Below are 18623 nucleotides of genomic sequence, written 5' to 3' on the forward strand. Positions count from 1 at the left end.
GAAACAAAACATAAAAACAATTCTCATTTAACTAAAAAAAACACACACTCAAATCGAGATAACCTGCTTCTATAGTCATTACGACAAAGTGACTTCCCTTCAAAATTCTTGCGCATGTGGCAGTCTTTACGGTTACCAGGGAGGAAATCCCAGCATGTGATTGGATGAGCGGCCAAGTTCTACACTGCGTGGGTCTCTTCTTCTCACCACCACTCTGCTGCATCTGTGGCTGCTGTCAAGGGATACACCAAGCGGTCTGGTCATAGTACTTATACAGCAAACTCCACGAGAAATATGCTTAAGGGACAGTGACCTTGCCAACAGAAGGAAACGCAGTTTTATAAATTTCAAGAGCAGGTAAGCCGAGCTGTTATTCTCTTAAAAAAAGAAAGTCTGTGCCATCTAGCAAGTTCCTGTTTCTCAGCCGAGAATTAGCGAGCAAGGAATTGGAGGTCTGAATGAATGACAGCATGTAAGTCATCAGGCATTAAAAGTGTTTCCTTTTGAATTGCTGTGCCAGTTTAACAAAAGGTTACAAACACTGGGACTGTGGGCTATTCTGTCGTTCGCTGTTCGCTGAAACCGGGGCTCAAATAACGACACAGCTTGGATTGTTTTAACGTTTGCTCTGAGCTAGCAAAATGCTAGCTTGCACCAGGTGTTAGCTGCTTTTTGTTTGTGGCTGTGTATGAGATTGCTAGGCTAACTCATAAGTTTACCACTGCAGAGTTGCAGTTACAGTTTTTTGACATGCCAATCTCTCCACTTCCATCTCTAAGGAAGCATTAAAGCAAGAGGTATTGTCATTCATTTTATTAGGCAAATAATATTAAATCATAAAGACAGAAGTGATGAAACCAAATATTTTACTGTCCCTACTTGGGTTATCATCACTTATACGGCACAGCAGCAGACAAATAACAAACAACTTGCACAGATTCTTCACTAAATGATCAGTTCAAACGTGAATCGATGTCAGCTTTTGAATCCATCAACGTGGAACAACCTGTCATTGCAGCCAACTGTGTGGTATGTCTACAAAGTCTTGAGTCTTTGAGAGGAAAAAGAGAATAATAGCACCTGTCAGTAAAGTCACACCTACCTTTGTAGTAACTATGCTTAATCACTGTTTATCCATTTGAGGTAACATTATTATGCTAACACTTTATACAGTAGTTTAAATTACTTTGGCTTCATAATATTGTACTCTGATCCCAGTAAATTCCACCTCCTAAGGCCATAAAAAGTTTAAACATGAAAGAATATGTGTGGGTGTGATTGCTTGTCAAGACAGGATGCATAGTCTGTCGGCAGGTCATTTCCTGTGACATCTTTTGTTATTACATTATGCCTGCTTCAGTCAATACAGTCATTGTGTGCACACATTTTTTTATGTTAAGAGTACTTCCACACCCAGTAATGCAAGATATGATTGTCTGGCTAGGTTGTACCAGTTGTGTGTTCAGTTTGCCTCATCTATTAAGAATGAATCTTGCTATTAACCCAAATTAGGTAGCCTACATGAAGCAAAATGTCCAGTTTTACTTAGCACTGAGTTATAAATCTTTAAGCTGTGGCCAATAAACCTAAAGTTTATCCAGTCAGGTGCAGTACTTTGAGATTTGTCATCTCCAGTCTTGGCAAGATACTGTATTTGCTTGGAGATCTCTGCACAAGCTTAGAATAACCAGCTCACTATAATTTTGATTAATGGTGAAGCAACCCAAATACACAATTCTAGGTGGGTTGGTTGCCTGCTTTTATGAGCTATATGGATACGGTACAAACACGTCAGACTAGCTTCTGGCTATGTTCAGGTAGAGCATTCACACTAGTTGTTCCAGCACTGATACAAAGCTGGCTTATTACTGTTTTTGTGCCAGAATTGCCTTGCTACTTGGCAGGCACAAAAAAGTGCAAAACAAGCAGTTAATATGGTGATAAAGTCTGGGATGAAATAAAATCAAAAAGGACTGAATTATTTCCACTATATGAAAAGCTGATCTCATCTTAACTTCTGGGACTTTATATATTGTAGAAACAAGTAAGAAGCAAAGCTTAGATTTTCAAAACCAGTAGATATTCCTGTACACTGTACAACACAAAGACGCGAATTCACAGAGGTTGCATCAAGTCTGTTTCCCCTCAGAATATCAAATTAACAGAGAATTAAACTTACTGTCTGCTGCTTTGGCCGGGCTTTATTGCGGCTTTCAAGGCAATGTTTCCTAGATATGTGGTTGTAAGCCAAGACTCAGCCAGCTGGCTATGTTAATAATTTCCTTCATCAGATACTTTGGTCAAACAGAGGGGCACATGATCAGACCACAGTGCTTCCTCTCAATCTGTTCTTTAACAACAAGTGCAGGCTAATGGAAAATCACACCCATTGTTTCCTGAGGATTTTTTTAAGGTCAGTGGTACTTTATTAATTGCCTGAGTTGTTCATTAAAAGTAAATCAGCATAGTGTGATTAAACACAGCGGTTGGCATAAGAAATAACTGCTACAAGTACTATTTGATGTAGCATGTGAGTAGCATCTTGTTTAAATGCCTTGTTTAAATGCTTCTATTTTTATATAGAGTTAATGTGTGCTATGTATTGTTTAGCTGGAGTCTCTTGTCAGGTTTATAACTACTATGTTGAGATTTTATACATTTATTTATCTTGTCTCCATTTATATTTTCTTGTGGTTATGACTGGGTGTATAAGCAAGAACAGTGTAGTGAGGAATGGAGGACAGCTGGAAAATGTTGACGACACAGATGAATGCTGTTGTCACATTAACTGGCCATAGGTTTGCTCTTTTGCCACCTGAGCTCAACTGCATGTTGTTCCAGACCATGCAGTGATTCAAAGGAGCCTTTTTTCTCTTTTGTCAGCCTATAGGTTTACGTTTTTGGTAACAACTGACTGCAGACGCCTGTTGTTTCCTCATGAATCCTGGATTTCAAAAGCAATACTTATACTCGCCTCAGTCACTAAAGGAACAGAAATAGAAACTGCGTGCATGTGGCTGTCCCCCACATAACTTGCTTAAAGGTCCAGTTGCATTTCCTCTTGTTTGGGTCTTGACATTAAGCAAGGCCAAAATGAATTTGAGCAGGGTAATAAAATTAATGATTAAAAAACTAGTGAAGTTAGCATGTATAACTGTTGGGTTGAGATATGATTTTGGCTACATCTCTTTTTCTAACATGACATTAACATTTGAAGTTGTTCTTTCAGTCCATTGGTTCTGCAAGTGATTTCAGAGTCAGGGGATGACCTTCTGCTACACCCCAAAAAAAAGCTGCTCTTAATTGTCCCTAACCTACAAAGGTGCATTAGACGAACTGTAAGTGGCCTCTTTCTGCACCCACCACAACACAGCACAACACAATACAGCAGCGAGTCACAGGTCACATGCATCACATAGCTCTTACAATGACGATACTATTCCAGGCCGCCATCAGCAGCTGAAAGTAGGATAGGGGCCCTTGTGTGAAGTGAGTGTGCAGTAATGTTTGCTTGTTGACGTTGCATCAAAATTGTGCCATCAGATACCATTTTAGTTTATTTGTATATGAGCTCGTTTTATATCCTTCACTCCCAAAATTGTAGAACTGTAGAAGATTTGATTTGTTGATGCAAATACTGAAATGACGTGCCACATCTGATTTCTGTGATTGTTAGTTTTGTCTTGTTACATAAGCATGTTATCGGCCCGTCTTCCCCATCTTTTCTGTCTGTTGGCTGATGTCGCCTTCTGTCTTCATGTGGAGCTCATTGCGAAAAGGATTATGACAATCTTTCAAAGCTTCGTTTCTCAGATCACGCACTAAATCACTCCTGTCCACACACAGATTAATGACTAGCCACTGCTGTCAGCGTTTTTAATCCTTGACTGTGGGACTATCCCTGTACACCAAGTACATTCGCAGGATTCTGTGACTAAGGATGTGTCCGTTGGCTGCCAGTCTTCATTGCTGTTAGCTTAATGTTGTCTCAAGGTGTGATAACAGTGTGATGATGTCATGTGTAAAGGTCATGGTAGAAGTGCACTTAAGGTCTTGATTCTCAGAAGCAATAACTCTAACAATCTGTCAGATAATAATTTCACATGCATTCGCACCATAAACATTCAAATTGACACGAGTGGATTTTTATTATCTTTGAATCTTATACCAAGTCAACTCGAGATGGGAATGAAATATTTGTTTTACAGTTAGGATCTTCACAAATATAACCAAAGTTGTCCTCACACACAATGTACAACCACGTAAGTATAAAAAACTAGCAAAAGCCTGGTAATATTCAGAACCCCTGTCTGGAGTCCCATGACAGCTACTCACTGTAGCTGACTTTTGCACTTTTCATAATGATCCTACCAAATGGGAAGATGAAAATAAAAAAAAAAACATTATGTACGGTTATGTTTTAAACTTTGTTTCTCTTTCCTTTTTCAGCAGCTTTCTACCTGTGCACCTTCCAGACCAGTGACTGTCCACCATGTTGTCCAGGTTGAGGACAACCTGGTCCCTGAGGCCCTGTGTCTCTGTTTGCAGATGGGCACACACCAAAGAGAAGGGCAAGCCCCTCATGCTCAACCCTCGAACCAACAAAGTGAGTTGGTCACTGAAAATGTCTGCATGTGGCAGCATTTAGACAGACATGGTGGTTAAGCAGGTGGCAGCTTTATTAACATGTCTTGCAGCGTGTCAGCCCATTTGTGGAATGCCAATTATGTCATGTTTGAATTGTGCTAATTGGCATAAGCTTTTTGTGTGTAAAATAATTGTAATGTATTTCAGAATTATATCATATCCTTTGACTGCAATGTAGAAAGGATTACAAAGAAACTGACTGCAAGCCATAAATGGAGCATATGTAATGTAACATGTCTTTTTATGATCTGTCTCCTTTTGACCATGGTTTTGCTGTCAGTAATGGTTAGTTTTCCTCATATCCTTCCCTTAAATTGGGCCGCATATACACATCTTTTTCCATCCTTTTAATCCCCTGACACTCCACTGTCTCCTTGGAGGTGTCAATATCACTGTATATATCCCAGGATAAGAATAGCAGAGAGTTGTGTTGTAGTGTGAAGGATAGGAATTTACTCTATGTTTGCAGACTGTCTTTTCATTTGAATACATTTCCTCATATCCTAATGAACACAGATATATTTATAATTCTGCAGGCTGGTAGAAATTTGAATCAATCCTCAAAATATGATATTTGTACAAGAAGTAGAATATGTCAGCATTCACATGTAATTATCACCAAATATACAGTACTTTAAAAATGTAAGTCGGTCATGCAGGTCCATGCAGTTACAGGGAGCAGTGTGGAATGTTACAGTACGAACAGCATGGCATTATAAAGTACAATCAGTAGGTGCTTCAGTTAAGCTTGTCAATAGGCCAGTGATAGGTACTTACTGAAAAACTATAAAAACCTCTTTTTGGCAGCTGGCTGGTGGCTGCTGTTTATTTTATTCTGCTGTTTGACTTGGCCTTGCTTGTAGCACTTTGATTGGTTTGAATTAGAGACCTTAAGGGGATGGTGTCAGACTTATAGGAAGCTTAACAAATTTTATTTTTCATTTTTAATCTATTCAAAGGGGCTGTTCCTGTGTTGTCATTTTTCAAGTACTGAGAGCGGGATTAAAACAAAAAACTTATTTTTCTATTTCTAAAACGTGACTTGACTGTTGCCATAATTACTGACAAGAACCTAGCATGGTTTTTTTTCTGAATCATTTGCCTAACAAAAGAATTGCTGAAAAACATAATCTGATTCTTAAAGCTCAGATGATAACACTTTCTCATTTTTCATTGAACAATTGAATCTGTGAACTTGACAGAAGGCTGAAAAGCACTGGTTGAATTATTGGGTTGGTCAGTTGGGTTTCTGACCACACCTAGCATCACTGTTCAGTGTGGTCAGAAATGTCCATTAAACCATTGCCAAAGTGTCTTTCTATTTGCAACTGCTTCGTATGCTATTTTATGTTTATGTCTGTTTCGCACAAGGTGCCTTTTCCTGCCATTCTTTGTCTTTCATTATTTCATATTTCATTCTTCTCTTTATATTGCTGCTTGCTGCTTTTTTTAAATGATGTGTCTTGCTTCATGTTCTTTGGGCTGCCCTGTGTTTAAATGGTGCTGTACAAATAAACTTGCCCTGCCCTGCCATGCCCCTGTAACCACACCCAACAGTGCTGTCACTTACTCTAGCAAGATGGGGGCTTGAGCTGAAGAAATGTTGTTTCAGGCCATGAAATAATTCAAAAGAGTTAGATCTCAAGCCTGCCAAGAGGTTAAAAATGACATTTGTAACACGAGCCTGTGGCTGCTTGAAGTGACATGATCTTACTCTGTGCAGGTTATGCTAAACTTAGATGAGACTAGATATGTTGTGCTTAATATAGACATACCATGCTGCATGAAAACTGGTCACAGGTTATCTGGCTAATGGCCCTAGAAATACAGTACGCAGAGTAAATACGTTCACGTTGCACTTCTGGCCTGATTCCTCATTCAAATCATTTTATCTAGTTTAGAAACTTGTTTGCTTATCAAAACCAACTCAAGAGTTAAAAGGCAGAAGAGGGCTTAAGGCCACAGGTATTTTAGTACTTTACTTTTGAAAGCAGTTTTGCTATCTGTCAGTAGCCCCCTTGACTTTCTTGTAGCATTAACAGTCATTTAATTCATTGTGTCTTCCTTCTAAAAACACTTAAAAACTGCATAAAGCAATAGAAAAACAGCAGTGTGCTAGTTACTTAGAAGAAGACGACTATATCTGCCTGAGCAGATGTGACTTGCATCAGCAGACTGCATCATCGTGACTCTTATTCTCTCTCACTCACACATTCGCCGTAAAGGTCATAGTGTTGCAGAGAGACATTGCTTATTACATTGCACTTTCAGCACGATAAAATCAAATATATATATTTTTATACATATTTTGTAAGATGATGCTTTGCTGTGATCCCACATTCCTGTACCTCAATTTTATTCATTAGTTATAAAATACAGATTTTCACCATGTAGACTCAAAATATATGAAATCTTTGTAAAATGTAAAATTTGTTAAAAGGATGGGTAATTTAATTAACACTTATAAATGATAAACTAAGAAAGATATCTCAAACCAGTGATTTCCCATCTAATGTATACTTGTTTAATTTGAAAAACCATTAACTGTTTAAACCCATATAGATTTTATGTGGTTGTTTCAATTCACTTCCAGAATATAGAAGCACATACACGAATATTAGGATATACAGATAGATAGATATATTTAAGAAATACATACACAAACAGTACAAATATCAACTTTTCAGGAAGTGCATTATTTTACTTTTTATAGGTTAGGCTACTTTTTCAGACCTGTTTGAATCACTCGAAGCACTCAAAATGAATGAACAGCAATCTGAACAAACCGAAAGGCATTCCAACTTTCAGATTAAGCTAAAACAGATACAACAAAAACTAAATATCAGAGGTTTGCAGCATGTTGCATGATGTTGAGAGGAACTGAGTACCAGAGCTGAGTGAAATGAAATGCTCCATCAGCATGACTCAGCATTTTGCCAGGGGAGCCCTCAGCTTTCATCGCTGTCACAGTATAATCAGCCCCTTCCCCAGCCCCAGACGTGATGGATTCCATGTGGTACGCCCATATTTCATTCAGTGCTGAGCTTGTAAACCCCCCCCCACACACACACACACACGCACGCACGCACGCACGCGCTCATACACTGCAGGAAAATGAAAACACTTTGCACCCCTCTTTCAGCTCCCCCATTCTCTCTTTTATAAATCATTGTTTCTCAGTGGTTTTCATTGGATTCTCTTAGGCTAATCCCCCCTCTTGCCTCCTTTTCTTTCTATCCCCTGCTGCAAAATGTTTTCATCTGGTGTCCCCCCTTTCACTCAGCTGTCAATATTTCCTGTAAAGAGTCAATAGGTCAGTTCTGTTTAATGGCTCATAGGTAATGCAGTGCGCCTTCTGGTGTCAAAACTACATCACAGTATGTGAACATTTTCTGCAATGGGGGTACTGAAAATTGGTTCAGTGATTAAAGTTTTATTTTGCTGAGGAATATTTTAAGTATGAAACTTCAAAGCAGCACATATTTGCTGTAGAACTCCATGCAGCAGAGAGAGGTAATATTGCACATATGTGCTTGCTCATTTTTCCAGAGAGTATGAAGGAAATGTCAAGGGGCAAAATATTTAACATTTGTAAGACCAACTTTCAGTGGAGGAACCTCTCTAACAGAGTTTGCGTTTCACTCATGAGCTTTGATTAGTCATTTCCTGTAGGCAGTGATGTGTACAAATGCAACAACCTAATTTAATATGGGCAAACGTGTGGAATGGAAAGGTGAAGAGTTCAGACGTTCAGAGTCGAAGCTGAAAACAGCAGCCCCTCTGTCCATACTGTATTTGCACAACCACAGTACCTGTTGAACTCTGAGGTCACTCAAGTCTACTTGACTTTCAGATTATTCTCTACCCTCATTCTCCTTGTCTCCCCGCTCACTCCTTTTTTTCTTTTGTGTGTGTGTGTGTGTGTGTTTCTCCCCAGGGCATGGCCTTCTCTCTACAGGAGCGACAGATTTTGGGGATACATGGTCTGTTGCCTCCTAAAGTGGAGACTCAGGACAATCAAGCCATGCGCTTTCAGAAAAATCTCAAGAAAATGACTGATCCCCTACAGAAGTAAAGGCATATTTGGGAGAACTAGAAAGTATAGCCACAAAATGTTCTCTGTAGTGCTTTTATGCATTTGTTGTTTTCCACACAGGTACATCTACTTGATGGGCATCCAGGAAAGGAATGAGAGGCTTTTCTATAGGGTGTTGATGGAAGACATAGATGAATTGATGCCAATAGTCTACACTCCCACTGTAGGCCTGGCCTGCACGCAGTATGGACACATCTTTAGAAGACCCAAGTAAGCATGCAGTGAAACTCTCAAGTAACAACTCCAAAAAAAGCAAAATTAGATTAAAAGAATCAACTACTGGGGTTTTTTTGCTAATAATCTGAACCTTTAATGCATGTTCTATTTGATGACAGACATACTGTACCTGTAGCACTCTCAGGAATACATATTTAATACAAAGGAAAAAAAGAGTTAATCAGAAATATCTGTCCCTGGTGTTCTGCTGAGAAATATCCTACATGCTGGTAGTCTTCATTCCCCCTGCTTGGCCTGATGTGCACAAAGTTTGCCTCCTGTTCACAAGTGATGAACCTTTTGAATATTTAAAGGACTCTTCTGGATAAAATATAAAGTTGTGTCAACACCCTTGACTGAAATAATGATTGATGAATAAAGATGTTGTTCTAGTGGATATATATATTTTCTTTTTCTATTTTATTGTAGATAGATTCATAACATGAAGTAGTCATGTAGTCACATCTTGTTTCTCTCACCAGAGGCTTGTTCATCTCCATTCGGGACAGAGGACACATCCGATCCATCCTGGACAACTGGCCAGAAACTAATGTTGCAGTGAGTAGTACCTGAAAACCTCCCCACGATAACACCTTTTGAGCTAATGTCTATATTATTGTGTTCATTATAGAAATGAACTGTGTTAATATTGAGATAGTCACTAATAGATATTGTGGTGATACAACTATGAATAGATGGAAATCAGAGTAAGTCTAAGGAAGTCTCGTTGATTGACCCATTACTGTCCACATTTTCTACATCTGCCTGGCTAAGGTCCAGCACAGTTGTGTGCTTGTAAAATGTTGATTTGCAATTTTGCTGATTTATATACTTCTCACCCCCTCCCCCTTCTCTCTCTGTAGGCAGTAGTAGTAACTGATGGAGAGCGTATTTTAGGATTAGGGGATCTGGGTGTTTATGGAATGGGCATCCCAGTCGGAAAACTTTGCCTGTACACTGCGTGTGCCGGCATTAGACCTGAGAGATGTCTGCCTGTGGTGATAGATGTTGGCACAGACAATGAGGTAGGACGCTATAATAAGGCTATGTGTATGTTTTCTGTTTATTGTGTGTGTTTGTGTGTCACTGCTTTTGTGAGAGTATAGTGTGAAAACTGTTTATCCTTTCATGTTTGTCAGACTCTCCTTAAGGATCCACTGTACATGGGCCTGTACCAGAAGCGAGACCGCTCGCAAGCCTATGATGATCTGATTGATGAGTTCATGGAGGCTGTGGTGGACAAATATGGACAGGACACACTGATCCAATTTGAGGACTTTGGGAATCACAATGCCTTCCGCTTTCTCAGGAAGTACAGGGAGAAATACTGCACCTTCAATGATGATATCCAAGGTTCACATACAACCCATTGTCTTCAAACATTTTCTAAGGCAGTGGTTTAATTAGTTGTGTTATCTGGGAATTAAACCAAAAAGAAGGAGCATAACTTTAGAAAAGAGACAGAGACTTCACTGTTTACTGTTGTTCTTCTGCATATTTCCAGGCACTGCGTCTGTAGCCCTTGCTGGTCTGTTAGCAGCTCAGAGAGCCGTTGGCAAACCCATCACTGAACACCGAGTGCTTTTCCTGGGAGCTGGAGAGGTAAACTAAAATTTATCCAATAATCAGTCAGTCCAAGTTCTCTTGCTTTTGGTTTCTTTCTTGCTGTGTCTTGTTTCCTCTCCTTTTTCTCTTCAATATCGAACATCGAAGTCCCATATATCGAAATAAGAGAGTAGGCCTTTTTTTAGGCCTGTCCCCTACTGACCCCCTACTGGTAAAAAATAAGAAATTATAACATTAAGTTATAAATGATATAATTCACCATAACATGTCTGAGAAAAAGGATGATTTGTTCATTCTCTAATTTAAAAATAAGGGTTCAAGTTTTGACACACACAAACATTAACATGTTTAACTTAATGAAATTATTTTTCTCCATAGGCTGCCCTTGGAATTGCCAATCTGATTGTCATGGCCATGATGGAGACGGGTATGAGTCAAGCTGAGGCCAGAAAAAGAATCTGGATGTTTGATAAATATGGCTTACTAGTAAAGGTTAGTGTTTGTAACAAAACATTGACTAGAACATGCATTAGATGTCTGTGTGGCTTCCTGTCTGGATCACTGTTTGTGCAATGGATATTTGGTTATGATATTATTTATTTATTTGTGTGCCACTGTTTGTGACTCCAGGGTAGACAGCAGGAAACGGACACAAATCAGGAGGCATTTGTCCATGACAGTCCAGGGAATGTACAGAGCTTCCTTGAAGCTGTCAACACCATAAAACCCACAGCTATCATTGGTAAGGAACCTCTCATTTTCTGCATTCATGTAACTTTAAAGCCTCTCAGTACAGTTTGGAATCTGCATTTTAAAGTTTTATTATTAAGGTATACTTGTAATTTTGGCCTCATTATCCAAAGTATACAGTGGGTATAGAAGACAATCACCCCCTTTCAAAATTCACATTTTGTTGCTTCACAGCCTGAAATGAAAACACAAAGGAACAAAATTCTTTCAGCTTTATTTACGCAATGCAACTTACAACATTCAAGTGAAAGAAAAGAAATAATCAGCAGAGTAAATATAGCAACAGTTCTAAAAAATAATAAACTCCAATAACTTGATTTGATAAAGAATCACCTTTACTGCCCAGTAGAACAGCACTTGTGAACTAAATCAGATGTAACTTGGTGTGACTCAGCGAATGTAGGCTGTGGGTATATGCCTGTCCTTTGGCCACAACAACCTCCAAGCTAGCAACCTACACGCTGGCAAGTTTTGACAAAGATTTGGATTGTGTAATCACTAGTTCAAGTTTTTTGTGGAGTTTTCTTTGCAGGGAAATAATCATTTTAAAAACGGTGTGCAAACCATGTGCAAATGTTTTACCAAAACAGGTAGACTAGAGTCCACAGCAACTATTGTTTCTCTCACCTACTTTCAGGTGTGTCAGGAGCTGGACGTCTGTTCACCCATGATGTCATCAAGGCCATGGGAACCCTGAATGAACGACCAATCATCTTTGCCCTGAGTAACCCCACCAATAAAGCAGAGTGCACAGCAGAGGATGCCTACACACTCACTGATGTACACATTCTTTCTTTTTGACTTTTCTTTCTCTCTTTCTGTTTGTCTAACTCATAGACAAAGCAGGAGTTCCTATGCTGTCAAATCACCATTCCTCTTTTTATTCTTTTCTTTGTTTCCTTTCATCACTCCTCCCCTTTGTTTTCTGTGTTCCACAGGGTAGATGTCTTTTTGCCAGTGGTAGTCCATTTGGTCCAGTGACTCTGAGTGATGGCCGCGTCTTCACTCCTGGACAAGGGAACAATGCTTACATCTTCCCAGGTGAAGAGAAAAGAAAAGTGAAGCAATGTTACGATATGTTGAATAGTCTCTAGTGTTAAGAATAAACAAATCCAAGTGTTTTACTTTTCCTAGTGATTGCCCTGTGGGAAAATGCTGTATCACTTGACAATAACTACATGCAATCTCTTCTAAAAACCCATGCTATATGTATGTTGCAGGTGTGGCCCTGGCTGTAATCCTGAGTGGAGTGAGACACATCAGTGACACAGTATTTCTAGAAGCTGCCAAGGTCTGAAGTAGTCCTAAGTCTCTCTCCATCACTCTCATCTTTAAACTTGCCCTCACCCCATTCTGCATTTTCTTGCTGACTATGTATTGTATGCATATGCTCTGTATGCTCATCTAAACCCTCTTTAACCCTATGATGTCTCCTGTTCCCTCTCTTTCTAGACTCAGACACAACTAACAGATGAGAAAAGACTAATCCCACTTTGCACTTTTTCCATCTGTGTTCTTCCTTCTTTTGCTGCGCTATATCTGACTTCATAACACTAATTAATGCAATTAATGACGAAAATCACATGATGCTTTCCTGCCAGCACTCTGTTTAATATTGAGGACACTGTCATTTGCATGGTGTTAATATTAGTGGCAGTGATTTGGTCATTTCTATCACTTGATCTAACAATTCTTATTTTTCTTATATCGTATTATCCTTATTTTAGATCATGTTTCTCAATCAAAAGCACATAATACATTCATGACTACACACTGGTGTGGATGGCAAACAACAGAGAAATATGTAGATAAGTAATAATGGTAGTTGTTATGTCTGTGTCTAACTATAGAAATTCATCTGCACCCTAAAAGTATTTTTATACTCTTTCCAGACCCTTGCTGAGCAGCTGGCGGATAAAGAGCTAGAAGAAGGAAGACTATATCCTCCTCTTTCCAACATCAGAGAGGTCTCTATCCAGATGGCTGTCAAGGTAAGTCTCTGGAAATGATGATTTCTCTTGCTGACAAACTAAATGCCCCAACTTTGTCTATTGATAAACCTGTTAATGTTAATACAAGCCTTCACCGTTCCTCCAAAGTTTTACCTCTTCCGTCATCATCTGATTTTCCAAATCCATAACCCTGTTTCGCCACAGCTCGACAGACTTTTTAAGCAATACCATTAAGTTGGATATCGTTTAACAATTTCTCAAGACACCATTTTGTTGACACAACACTGCTGCCCTGCTGCTGCCTTTTCTGTTGCTGTTTGTCTGTATACTGCTTGTGTCTCTCCTTTCCTCTTGAATGCCATCATTCTCTTTTTCTCTATAGGTGGTGGAGTATGTCTATGCTAAAGGCATGGCGTTCCGCTACCCTGAGCCTGTGGACAAGGACAGCTTCGTACGTGCTACTGTCTGGAACACCAATTATGACTCCTTCCTGCCAGACACCTATGACTGGCCAGGTGTCAGCTTCAGCCCCAAGACTAACTAGAACTAGAACAAACTCTCACTGTTCCCAATGTTATGTCACTCTCTCCCTTTGTTTTCCATTTTACTCTTAATCACAGATCTTTTGAGATGATCATAGTTATCTTAGTGCAAGCATACTGCTTCCATATCACTGCATTTGCACTAACACAGTCTTATGAGATCTGTGAAAAGGTAGAGTGTGAGGGCACTTGGAAAGATAAGGACATTTGACTTTGCATCATAAGTAAACCTGCATGGAACTTGAGGGCCACCTGGTGTTGGCAAAAAGGCAGTGTGGAAATCTGGTTTTCATTGTTGAAACCTTGAGATACATTTTAATTATCTATGTTCTACTTTGAAAAGCAAATGACAACAATAATATCAGAAAGTGGGCAATTACAGTTAGTCACCTTTAAATATTCTTTGTGATTGTCAACTGCTCTTGATAAGCAGAAACCCAAACACCAAAACACAAACACTAGGTAAATTATATTATGCTGTATAGCAGTCCAAACACTGGTAGGCTACTGAAGGTTAAAATGGATTTTTACATGGTAGTGGAGATGACACTTATTATTTGTGTTTGTCAATCTCCACCATCTTTTTAGTCATAAATTACCTATAAATAAATAATAAAATAGTTATAATAGGTATAGTTTCCCTTTTGTTAAGAAATGCCCTGTACAATACCATTATCTTTTTCACCTATTTTAAGCATTACTTTTTCCACTCCATAGTTAAAATAATGATGACTTTTAATTTTATTATTTATTTTTGTACACTCCTGATGTAGAAATGTTATTCTTTGGTTAATACTGACAAACTCAATTCTTTATGTTTAGTCCAGTTACTACTTTTCTGACTATATGTGGCTACCTAGAGATTGCCAAACATTATGCAAAGTTTTAACATAGGGTTTCTACATTGCCTTTTTCACATCAAGAGGGCCTCTGGTGTATTCACTGAACAACCAATGCCTGATGTAACACATATTGTCAGACTTCTTTTTAAGCCGTGTACATATCAGGCCACATTGGTAATCAGCAATAGTCCAGTAGAGCAGAGGGATAAAGAGCTTGGCTTTTATGTGTAAACGGTGAAAAAGAGAATAGACAGTGTAACTCAGGGGAGAAATAAAGTGAGTATTTAAAGAAAGACCTCTTAATGGAAAATGATGAGATTGTATGAAGGGAAATTAAATTAAATTTATATCTAAAAACATTCAAGGAATCCTCCAGCTTGACAACACATCCAACGTCCACTCCAGCATTTTATTTGTTCAATTGTTCTTGTCACATTATGTTTGTTTCTCAGAATTTATTTTGTTTTATTTTTGTGTGGTGTTTTTTGATGTTTTGTTAAGTCATCAACTCTCCTTAAATGAATTGTGGTATGAAGACCCCTTTTGCTTAAGTGTGATATACATATTTAAGGAAACAGTGTGCAGTATAAAATAATTGGATAAACTATCATTTTTTTCTTTTTATTATATTTTATTTACTGTACAGGCACTTTTGTGGAAAAGTGGGACTGTGTGCTGAAAGAGTAACTATAAAGCTGTCTAAAATACGTCCAATACGTGTGTGTTTGCTGGTTGGTGTGTGGGTTTCACTCCATGGAACATATTCAACAACACAACAGACTTACAGGCTAGGTCTCTGTTCACTGTGATCTACCATGATCGAGGAAAAGATAAACTGACTGTTACAACTTCATCTACCATGATCTAGAAGACGTTGTAACATAGTCAAGTTTAATACATGATTTACACTGTGAGCTACTCAAAAACTATATTATTGGTATCAAAAGTTATTTAACCAACTAGCCCAGTTGGGAAAGGACATCACTGAAATCTTGACATTTTGCCCCTTTTAATATGGTTTTCATTCTCTCTACCTTTTGGATCCTTGGTGACAAAATTAATGTACAGTTTTTGGTGTAAAGGGTAATGGTGCCTGAAAGATGGATTGTTACTGGCAACTTTTATTTTTGATGAAGAAACTTAGTAATGCTAACAAGTCAACTTTAACTATCCTAAGTGTCAACAGAGAAGCATTTTTATGTTGAACCAGATAATGGCATTGGTAGTTATTTCAGTATGTTAAAATATATATGCTAGTCCACTGTGTATATTTTAACCTCAGGACTGTGTTTTATGACCTTCTGACTTCCTGCACTGAAGTGCCAAAGTGTTCAAAGTCACTCCATTTCCACAACGTAGACCTCTTAACATGCTGCAAACAGAGATGAGAAACAACCCATCAGCACTATGAATATAAAAATTGCTGTTTGTATTGTACAAAATGAAGTAATTGTGTGTTATTCAACGTGCAGCTTTTTCTCTGATAGACTTTGCAGCTTCTGGTTATGAATACTTAATATGTTGTTAAAGGCAACGTTTTCTACATATAACTTTAGTTTTATGTAAAAGAAACTATATAATGGTTAAACCCCATTAAGTGTTTGCTCATGTCATGTGTTTATCCAGTTGTTGTTACTGACTATAATTGTCCATTACGAGTTTTTACTGTGTTGTGATCGGTGATTGGTCTGCTCGTGATTTCCTCCACATTTCACTAAAGTGTGCATTCATGTAGTGCTTTGTCCTTTGTCATTCTGAAGTTTATTTTTATTACACAGTAATATTGCCTTAGCGTTTGTATGCAAAGTGCAGCATGTTTGTGCTGCTTCAGTGATGTTAAAGTGCAGAATAAAACCTATTTTACACTGGCTAACTTGTCTGCTGTTTTAATTTTGTAAATGTTTTTTTCGGGACTGATTCATTGACATTTTAGTTTTGTATCAATGGTATTCAATTTTTTTTTCATATCCACTGCCGTAGTATACTAGGATGTTTTTATGACTTTTTATGCCTTACTGTGTCGTTTTTATGCCTTACAATACTATGTCGTTTTTTTATGACTTTTTATGCCTTACTATACTATGCCGTTTTTATGGCTTTTTATGCCTTACTATAATATGTCATTTTTATGCCTTACTGTACAATGACGTTTTTATGACTTTTCATGCCTTACTATAATATGTCGTTTGTATGACTTTTAAATCCTTACTATAATATGTCGTTTTTATGCGTTACTATACTATGACGTTATTATGACTTTTTATACCATAGTATATGACGTTTTTATGACTTTTTATGCGATAGTATATGACATTTTTATGACTTTTTATGCCTTATGACGTTTTTAGGGCTTTTTATGCCTTACCTTACTATGACTTTTTATGCCTTACTATACTATGATATTTTTGGGTCTTACTATACTATGTCGTTTTTAGGACTTTTTATGCCTTTTTATGGTTTACTATACTATGACTTTTTAGGACTTTTTATACCATAGTATATGAAGTTTTTATGACTTTTTGTGCCTAACTATACTATGACGGATTTACGACTTTTTATGCCTTACCTTACTGTGACTTTTTATGCCTTACTATACTATGATGTCTTTAGGACTTTTTATGCCTTACCTTACTATGACTTTTAATGCCTTACCATACTATGACTTTTTATGCCTTACTGTACTGTCCTTTTATGCCTTATTGTACTATGTTGTTTTTATGACTTTTTATGACTTACCATATTATGACTTTTTATGCCTTAGTATACGATGAGGTTTTTATGACTTTTTGTGCCATACTATACTATGTACTTTTTATGACTTTTTATGACTTACCATAATGACTTTTTATGCCTTAGTATACTATGACTTTTTTTGCCTTAGTATACTATGTCGTTTTTATGCCTTACTATTCTATGACGTTTTTATGATGTTTTTATGACTTACCATACTATGACTTTTTATACCTTAGTATACTGTGTTGTTTTTATGACTTTTTATGCCATACTATACTATGTCGTTTTTATGACTTTTTATGACTTACCATACTATGACTTTTTATGCCTTAGTATACTATGTTGTTTTTATGACTTTTTATGCCATACTATACTATTTTGTTTTCAGGACTTTTTATGCTATACTATACAATGACGTGTTTATGACTTTTATGCCATACTATTCTGTCGTTTTTATGACTTTTTATCACTTACCATACTATGACTTTTTATGCCTTACTATACTATGTCGTTTTTATGACTTTTCATGACTAACCATACTATGACTTTTTATACCTTAGTATACTTTGACATTTTTATGACTTTTTATGCCATACTATACTATGTCGTTTTTATGACTTTTTATGCCATACTACGCTATGAAGTTTTTATGCCATACTATACTATGTCGTTTTCAGGACTTTTTATGCCTTACCATACTATGACTTTTTATGCCTTAGTATATTATGACGTTTTTATGACTTTTTATGCCATACTATACTATGTTGTTTTTGTGACTTTTTATGCCATACTATACTATGTCGTTTTCATGACTTTTCATGACTTACCATACTAAGACTTTTTATGCCTTACTGTACTATGATGTTTTTATGCCATAGTATACTATGTCATTTTTATGACGTTTTTATGACTTTTTATGCCATACTATACTATATCGTTTTTATGACTCTTTATGACTTACCATACTATGACTTTTTATGCCTTAGTATACTATGATGTTTTTTATAACTTTTTATGCCATAGTATACTATGACATTTTTATGCCATACTATACTATGTCGTTTTTAGGACTGTTTATGACTTACCATTGTCACGCGGTGAGGTCAAGTTGGGGTTTTTGTCCTGTCTCTATGTCTTGTCATTTCCTGTTTTATTTGGAAAAGTAACTCTCCTCTCGTTTCAGGTCACTTGCCGTTCCTCATGTGTCACCTGTCTGAGTGTCTTCCCTGATTCCTAATTGTGTCCACCTGTTTCCCATTTGCCCTCATGTGTCTTATAG

At 37.5% G+C, this 18623-nt stretch overlaps 1 protein-coding gene across 6 annotated transcripts; it reads left to right on the forward strand.

Annotated features, from left to right (window-relative positions):
* The first annotated feature begins 197 nt into the window (after positions 1-197).
* On the forward strand, positions 198-16484 carry me2 (malic enzyme 2, NAD(+)-dependent, mitochondrial). 6 transcript variants are annotated; one of them, XM_023394970.2, is made up of 15 exons: positions 198-357; positions 4453-4606; positions 8585-8718; positions 8804-8953; positions 9442-9517; positions 9823-9984; positions 10099-10312; positions 10464-10561; positions 10904-11017; positions 11156-11267; positions 11913-12055; positions 12214-12316; positions 12496-12566; positions 13168-13266; positions 13610-16484. In XM_023394970.2, the coding sequence occupies exons 2-15, from the start codon at positions 4493-4495 to the stop codon at positions 13769-13771; spliced, it is 1752 nt and encodes a 583-aa protein (XP_023250738.1). In that variant the 5' UTR covers positions 198-357; positions 4453-4492; the 3' UTR covers positions 13772-16484. The 6 variants fall into 6 exon arrangements, with proteins under 6 accessions (XP_023250738.1, XP_023250737.1, XP_023250740.1 ...); XM_023394969.2 differs by having other exon boundaries at positions 199-357; positions 4450-4606; XM_023394972.2 differs by lacking the exon at positions 198-357 and adding an exon at positions 2323-2413.
* The last annotated feature ends 2139 nt before the right edge of the window (positions 16485-18623 follow it).

The sequence above is a fragment of the Seriola lalandi genome, unplaced genomic scaffold (genome assembly GCF_002814215.2).
Source record: "Seriola lalandi dorsalis isolate HSWRI2012SDOR001 ecotype SW California unplaced genomic scaffold, Sedor1 jcf7180002054955, whole genome shotgun sequence".
NCBI lineage: Eukaryota > Metazoa > Chordata > Actinopteri > Carangiformes > Carangidae > Seriola > Seriola lalandi.

What these genes read in the sequence shown, in the direction of transcription:
- me2 (XM_023394970.2), top strand. Translation starts at nt 4,493, where the DNA reads ATGTTGTCCAGGTTGAGGACAACCTGGTCCCTGAGGCCCTGTGTCTCT. An exon ending in ATGCCTACACACTCACTGAT is followed by an intron (nt 12,056 to 12,213) that starts GTACACATTCTT and finishes TGTGTTCCACAG; the next exon opens with GGTAGATGTCTTTTTGCCAG. An exon ending in CTATCCAGATGGCTGTCAAG is followed by an intron (nt 13,267 to 13,609) that starts GTAAGTCTCTGG and finishes TTTTCTCTATAG; the next exon opens with GTGGTGGAGTATGTCTATGC.